General features: G+C 57.7%; 1 protein-coding gene across 1 annotated transcript in view; it reads left to right on the top strand.

The window, feature by feature from the left end:
* VSTM2L (V-set and transmembrane domain containing 2 like) overlaps nt 1-7,514 on the top strand; it is a 32,201-nt gene extending 24,687 nt beyond the window's left edge. The window contains exon 4 of the mRNA XM_028524652.2: nt 6,115-7,514. Coding sequence (XP_028380453.1) covers nt 6,115-6,387 — 273 coding nt within the window. The 3' untranslated portion in view covers nt 6,388-7,514. The remainder of the gene's footprint in view (nt 1-6,114) is intronic.
* The last annotated feature ends 270 nt before the right edge of the window (nt 7,515-7,784 follow it).

The following is a 7,784-nucleotide window of genomic DNA, read 5'->3' on the forward strand; positions in this document are numbered from 1 at the left end:
GGGCAGGGAGGGGAACCAAGGGATCCTCTGTGTGGGTGGGAGGACCAGGCGCCTGTGATAACATAGTAACAATAATAATAGTAATAATGACAATGCAGTCAACACTTGCTGAGTGCCTGCCACAGCCAGCAACTGTGGTGAGTGCTTTCCATGGAGCACCTCATGTAACTCCGGGCCGGGGAGGAGCCCTGGCCTTGAGAACACCCCCCTGGGCAGTCTGTATTTGCCGGAAGGTTCCGCCATCAGGGCCTTGTTGCTGTGGTTCAGGCGGCTTCTCTTCTCCTGCTGTTTGGCCACGTTCAAGTTCTGGATGTTTTTCTTCTGATCTAATGGAAGTTCTTTCTTACAACTGAGGTTAATTTCCCCTTCACCAGGTTTGCAGGCAGAGATGGTTTCTGGCTTCCTGAGTTTAAGACAAGGTGAAGCTCCCCACACACACCCTTCCCGGGTGGGGTGCGCACCTGCCTGCAGCACCCTCAGCCCCTCCCTCAGTCTCGCGGAAGTTGTCTGTGCTGTCGATTCGGTCAGTGCAAACTGCTTTAGTCTGAAAGAGCCACGGGAAGCCTGGTCCCCATGCATGGTGGCCCAGGGCTCTGGCCCCTCATCCTAACCGCCACCTCCCCTCCAGCCGAACCCTAAAAGCCGGGTGCAGCGTAAGAGGCCTCCGGAAGCACACACACCGCAGCTCTGTCTGGAATCTCCATAAAAGGCAGCTTCCATTTGTCAGGTCGGCCAAGCGTCCCTGCAGGTCAAGCCCCTCCCCTCCGGCCCGGCCCCCACTATCCCCCTCAGGTGCTGCACAGGTGGATGCTGCGTGGGCAGAGCTGGGGGAGGGGACTGGGACCGCTGGAGCAGTCCACGAAGTCTGCGTCCTTCCCAAAGCATTATCAGGCCAAGCGGTGGGTCAGGGTACTGTATGATTTTATTTTCCGCTATAGACATTTCTGTCTTTTCTGGAGATTCCTGCAGTAATTCACAACACATAGGGCATTAAGTCCTGAAGTCTGCAAGGAAGGCCAGACTCATGTGAGACAAAAGTCACTCACTCCATCCCTCCTGGGAATCCCTTGAAACATCCATAGAGCAGCCAGCCTACGGTGGAGGGGTTGAGGGCTGTGCCTCTGTGAAGGCCAAGGTCACACACCCACCCATGCTCTCAGGGTGCTTCCAGTCAGTGTGGGAGATAGACATCAACCCAATAATCACAACATGAAAAGTCAAATGAAGATGCAGAGAGCTGCCTGGGAGTCTGAGCCAGGCATAGGACCCGACTTAGCCCGATATGCCTGGAGGGCTTCCTGGAGGAGGTGCTCTTTGAAGTGAGCTCTGAAGTGCAGAGGAGTCGACTAGCAGTAAGGGGAACTCTTCTGGGTGTGTGTTGGAGGAACTCCTGGAGGCAGGTGTGGCCGAGGGGAGGTGGGGATGAGACCCCAAAGTACTCCCCCTCCTGCCAGCCACTTCAGGAAGCAGTAGAAGGACGTCTTCTAAGATGTGGGCATTTAGAAAAGATCTGGCTGCCGTGGGAGAAGAGACTGGAAGGGGCCAGAGTGGCTTAGGGGAGATCAGACAGGCAGCTGGGGCGACGGCCCAGATGAGACGCTGGGCCTTGCTCTGGCGCTCTGGCCCGTGTGGGAGGGCCTGGGGTCCAGAGAGGAGGGAGAGGCCCACGGTATTTCCAGGTGAGACTGACGGGATTCAGAGGCCGGTTGGGCCTGGGTGTGGGAGCAGCAACAATGGGAGCGATGACTGGGGAGGGTCAGGCTAGCGCTGGTGAGGTTTCCTGGGGCCCTGACGGGGGGGGGGGGGGGGGGGGGCAACTCAGAGACCCTGAACCCGGGTCCGAACAAGCCCATGTGCGGGTGGGGTGGCCAGGTGTGGAGTGGTGGAGCTCAGACAGAGCAGGGCCCGGCTTGGGCGCAGCAACCCCCCCGCCCCGGGGGGGCCCCCTTCACTCTCGGGTCTCACCCAGGAGGCCACGTGTGGGAAAGGTCTGGCACCAGGGACAGAATTGGCAGAGCTCATCCCCCGACGGCTGGGCCGGGCCACAGGCGAGCCGCAGGAGGCTGAGCTCCGTCATGGTGTGGACTCGCCTTGTTTCTTTCAGCGTAATTAGGTGCTTAATTGCACCACCAGGGCCTGTCGATGCCTGTGCCGACGTGATTATGATTTACAGTCAGCCTGTGGCGTGGGGGTCTCTTCTCCTGGCCTCTTCAGTCACCTCGGACTTCCAGGCCGCAGCATTTTTCTGCCCGATTTGTGAAGGATGACAGCCAAGAGGCCGCTTCTGTACCCCTCCCCTCCAGAAGCTGGAGCAGGATGATGAGGCCCCTGCCAGAGGCTGTCTCTGTGAAAGGTCTGGCGCCCCAAAAGCAGGGAGGGTTGGGGGCCTGGGGAATGAGGTGGGGGGGGCAAAAACACAGACCCGAGGTCTCCGGTCATGGGAGGCTCCCCGGGGTGTGTCTGAGGCCTGATTTCTGTCACCAGCTCCAGACCCTGGGCAAGTCAGCTCACCTCTCTCAGCCCCCGTTTCCCGACCCACACGGTATGTGTCCTCGGCGGGCCTGCACCACAGAGTTACTGTGAGGTTTAAGTGAGGCGTGTGCGGCTTTAGCACACCATCTCGCAGGGACCGCGTGCCCCATAAGCACTGGCTACCAGCACTGCCGTTACTGCTTCTGTCTTGATTGTTTGCCTGCCCTGGTGGGACTTAAAGGCACAGACCTCCACGGCCGGCCGGAGGGAGCAGTGCCTGTGGGCCCTCCCGCCTTGTCCTGTCAGAGACCAGCTGGCTGTGGTGCTGGGTCACCGGGTGAGGTCTGCATGCTCCTGCGACCATGCACCCGTGCAGGCAAGCGCCGGGGTCTGGCTGTCTCGCAGCTGCGTCGCCAGCTCCTGGCTCAGAGTGGGCGCTTGATGAATGTGTGTCGGATGAATGGATGATACAGCCTGGGAGAGCCAAGGCCAGGGTGCTGTGACTTGTCAGGGACGAGTCCCACCTCCAGCACCCCCACAGCGTTCCCCATCCCCTCCTCCTCTCTGGGGTGAGGGAGAGCTTTGCTTCTGGAAGCCACCTGTGCTTGCTGGCAGAGGGGTGGGAGGGAGCTGGGGGAAGGGGGAACCCGCCCAGGCCTTAGCGTCCTGGGGGTGAGCAGAGGGGTGGGCGAGGGTGGGCCACGCTCCACGCTCCCTCCCTAGGAGAGGCTGCTCCCAGCGCTTCACATTATTACTCCATTAGCGCCTTGTAGGGTTGACAAATGAAGGATAATTAATATCCGTGAGGGAAACAGATGTTGAGGTAATTCATTCCCTGCTGCGCATTTGCAACAGCATCCCCTGCTCCCTGAGAGCCTGGCGGGCCGCAGGGCCTCTCCCTGCCCTTGGTCAGAGGTGATGGAGTCAGCCGGCTGAAGGCCTCCAGCTGGGCCCTGCCCCACACCAGGAGGGCGGCGGGAAGCTTGTCCACTGCTTGCTGTTGGGAAGTTCTGCCTCTGTCCCTCCTCGTGCTCCTGCTGTACCATAAGCCCATGTTTTGCTGCTTCGTGGGGGATGACGACCAGCGGAGATGCTCAGGATAAGGGAGGATGAGCCAGGCTCCCTGCTGTGGCCCACCTGCCCTCTTCCCTTCCGGAGCCCAGGAAGCACTGCCACCCCCATGGCCCTGCCAGGTCCTGGTGGCCCTCTGTGGGCCTGTCGCACCATTCGGAGGGACAGACTGCATGGAGTCAGGCCTGGGCTCAGTTCCTAGTGCTGCCACTCACGGACTCAGTGCCCATGGGAAAGTCACTCCCCTTCTGGAGCCTTAGTTTCACCATCTCTAAAGTGGGTATAATTGTATGTGTGACCCCCACGTAGAAAGCATAGCATCTGGGTGCCACTTCATTTGGAGAAATAAGGAACTCCAGCGAGCTCATTCATCCCACAAATGTTTTTATTATTGTTGTTGTTATTTTACTTACAGGGTGCTAGGCCCTGTGATGGTCCCTAAGACGAACACAATAGATATTCCTGCCCTCATGGAATTTATAGTTTAGCCAGAGAGAGAGACAAAAATCAGGTCAACTGACAAATCAATTAAATGGTTTTCATATTGTGATGACTGCTATGAAGGAGATAAATGGATTGTGATGGAAGGCTTCTTGGAGGAGGTGATGTTTGAGAATGAATGGGAGTCACACAGATGGAGAGATGGGGCATGGCACCCAGCCAGAGAAACCAGCATGTGCAAAAGCCAGAAGGCCACAGGCCTGAGGTCAAAAGAACTGGACATTTGGGAGGAGATAAGAAGGGACCGGGGAGACCAGAGCAGACTCGTGAGATGATTGGCAGTTCCATGCATGAGTGCTGGGCACAGACTCTGAAACGAGCCTGCAGAGTGAACGCACCTGTGGAGACTGTCCTGCTTCCTTCTCTCCCTGGCCTCCTCACTGTAAGGGTGATCAGTGGGGGCTTCCCCTCCCGGAGGGGGGGCCTGGCCAAGGGCAGACCCGCTGATTGTCCTCTCCCACCTGCCAAGGGCAGGGAGGCCAGCAGGGCCCACAGCTGGGGCCCCAGGGCTGGAGCCCACTCAGCTCCCACGTGGGCCTGCCGAGCCCGGACGGGAACAGGTGGTCAGATCATCGGGAAGGGGGTCGCCAGCCGGCAGTGGGGAACTGATCTCCAACTTTTGTCTGGGCGGGGCCGGTGCTGCAGGAGGCAGGGCCACGCAGTAAGAGGGTCCGAGTACCATGGGCCAGGGGAGTTTTTTCTAACTTTTTAAATTTTCAATTTGAAAGTTAGATTCACAGGAAGTTACAAACATAGAGTCCTCTGTATCCTGCATCTACATTTCCCAGTGATGTATCTTATATAACTGTCCAGCTGCCTTTTTATTCTTTTTTTAAAAGATTTTATTTATTTATTTTTAGGGAGGGAAGGGAGGGAGAAAGAGAAAGAAACATCAATGTGTGGTTGCTGGGGGCTGTGGCCTGCAACCCAGGCATGTGCCCTGACTGGGAATCGAACCTGTGATGCTTCAGTTCACAGCCCACGCTCAATCCACTGAGCTATGCCAGCCAGGGCCTTTTTATTCTTTTAGGTGAAAAAACTCACAGTAGCTTTATGTTCACAGCTGACTTACCCAAATGCCCATCAGCAGGGGGCCTGATAAACACATTGTGGTGTGCTTACATAATGGAATACTACACAGCAATAAAAAAGAGCAAGCAGAGACATGCAACAGGGAGAATCTCTCGGATATTGTGTGAAAGAAGTGACACCTGAGAGAGTTGGAGAACAGGCTGAACTAATCTAGGGTGATAGGAGTCAGAGCAACAGTTAACGCCCCCGTGTGGGCATGGCGGCGTGGAGGGGTGGGGGGCTGGGGGGCTGAGTGATGAGGGAGGGCCGCGAGGGGGCGCTCTAGAGGGTCGACAATGGCCCTGCCTTGCTCTGCTTGTGGTCGCACAGGGAGACACTAGAGTAACATTTTATCAAGTGTGCCCTTCGCTGCATATAAGTTAAATTGCAATTTTAAAATAAAATTTAAAACCCCAAAAAGAATAAACAGCCAAAGTACAAAGACAAATATCACACTTGTTTTGTTCCTCCAACAGACATGTGCAGTTATTAAAGTCCTGATACATTTGTGATCAGCCTTTATTATTTTTTTTAAAGAAATAAAACATTTCGGACTAAGCTAAACACTCACCTTGCAGCCCACCCCAGGTCCACACCCTCCCTGGCCCCTGACACGAGGCCGCCGTGTTCCTACCTGCCCGGTTTAAACTTCCGCGCACACGGATCTCCCAGTCCCTGGAGGGCGTTGGTTTGCATTTGTTTCCAGAAACGGCACCGCGCTTCCTGCGTGGCACTGAGATGTGACATGCCTGGTGCTAGGTCTTTCTTTTTACTGCTGCGCCGTATTCCGTTGAATGAGCTGACTTCTGCTTATTTACCTGTTGTGTTGATGCACTTTTCAGGTGCTTCTACTTTTGTGCTGTTTAACTCCGTGTGCCCTTGTGGGAGTGTCCCTGCACCGCCCCCGCCCCTCCCCCCCTCAGCCTGAAGGGGGCTCTCTCGAATGACTTGTCTTCTCACCACCTGACAGTCAGGTCACGGTCTCTCTGTCGCCCCCAGGTGGTCAAGGTGGTGGGCAGTAACATCTCCCACAAGCTGCGCCTGTCCCGGGTGAAGCCCACAGACGAAGGCACCTACGAATGCCGTGTCATTGATTTCAGCGATGGCAAGGCCCGGCACCACAAGGTCAAGGCCTACCTGCGGGTGCAGCCCGGGGAGAACTCGGTCCTGCATCTGCCCGAAGCCCCGCCCGTCGCCCCTGCCCCGCCGCCCCCCAAGCCCGGCAAGGAGCTGCGGAAGCGATCCGTGGACGAGGAGGCCTGCAGCCTCTAGACTGATGCGTGCCCCGCCACCTGCCCACCCCACGCCCCCACGGCCGTACAGAGTGCATGAGGAGCTGCTGGACCGCTGGGGACAGGACGGCCTAGGTCCAGCCGCCTCCCCATCCCCGAGACTGCCTGTGGCCACCACCTGGGCCCTCCGCCCACCACCCCTTTGCTCAGCATGTAAGCCCCGTTCAGCCCTTCCTTTTCAGCTCCCTTAGCTGACCTGGCTTGGAGGAGGTAGCCCTGGGCACCCAGGGGACAACCACCCTGGACACGGAGACAGGACACCATGCCGGGGCCAGGCTGCCCGCTTCTGTCACCGGCTTCAGTGGTGTCCAGTGTGTTTCGCTTTGCTTGCTTGCCCCCCAATCCTGTCCCTAGCCGGGGCCTCCCAGCCTTACTCTCCTTCCTTCCTACCACCCCCCACTTGGACCTGGGGAGTGGACCGAGACCCCTCCCTGAGTCTGGACTTGGATCTTCTGAGCGGAGCTGGGGCCTCTCCCCTGGCAGAGAGGTGGGGCGGGACTCCCGGGAGACCCTTGCTCTGGGGCTGTGGCCCATGAGAAGGGGCACTCACAGGGACCCTGGGAGGAAAGGGAGAGGTCCCACTGCCTCCTGGTGGGTCAGTCACTTCAGCCTCCTTATACCTAAGACAAGCTCCCTGTCCACGCTCCAGGGCGGTGGGGGCACCAGGAGCCTCTGCCCCGTCGTGCAGAGGGCTTTCCCCCTCAGCCCCAGGGCCCCATGCAGAGTTTCGCACCAGCAGGACCCCTTTGGGGGTCTTTGAGACTCTCCCAGGAGCCCCCTCTGCCAGCTCCCAACAGCCCAGCCCCCTCTTGGGGTCCATGCCAAGTCCACCCAAGGGCCTCGGGCTGTTGAGAACCAAGGGACCCCCGTACCAATCCCCTCATAATTCCTGATCAGGGGTTCACCCACCCCTGGTGATGTGTAAATATTTCTATTGAGCCCAATACTCCCTCAGAGCTGGCTCAAACCTCTGGCCACCCCTCAGCAATGCCCTGGGGGGTGTGGGAGAGGCCAAGGGCTTTGCCCAGGGGTGTGTGGGTAACCCTGTATACATGATTCAATCTGTGACTACCAGCTGACCTGAATAAAGTGGTTTAAAGAAACCTCTGGGCAGTGTCTTTTCGGAGCATTTGTGTCTGAGAGCAGTGCAGCGGGGGAGGGGGGAGTGGAGGGGGAGGGCGTGGCCAGCCCACACCCATGCCTCCTGCAGCACCTTCTCACACCTGCTCTCTGCCCCCAGCACAGAGAAGAGCTGCTGGGGCACAGGGAGAGGGTGAAGGAAAACCAGCATTGGTCCAGCACTAGGCCCTCGAATTATTCTTAGATTTTGAAATAATTATATGTACAGAAGAGTGTGCATAGACATGTTGACACTGT

Source organism: Phyllostomus discolor, chromosome 9 (assembly GCF_004126475.2).
Source record: "Phyllostomus discolor isolate MPI-MPIP mPhyDis1 chromosome 9, mPhyDis1.pri.v3, whole genome shotgun sequence".
Classification (NCBI taxonomy): domain Eukaryota; kingdom Metazoa; phylum Chordata; class Mammalia; order Chiroptera; family Phyllostomidae; genus Phyllostomus; species Phyllostomus discolor.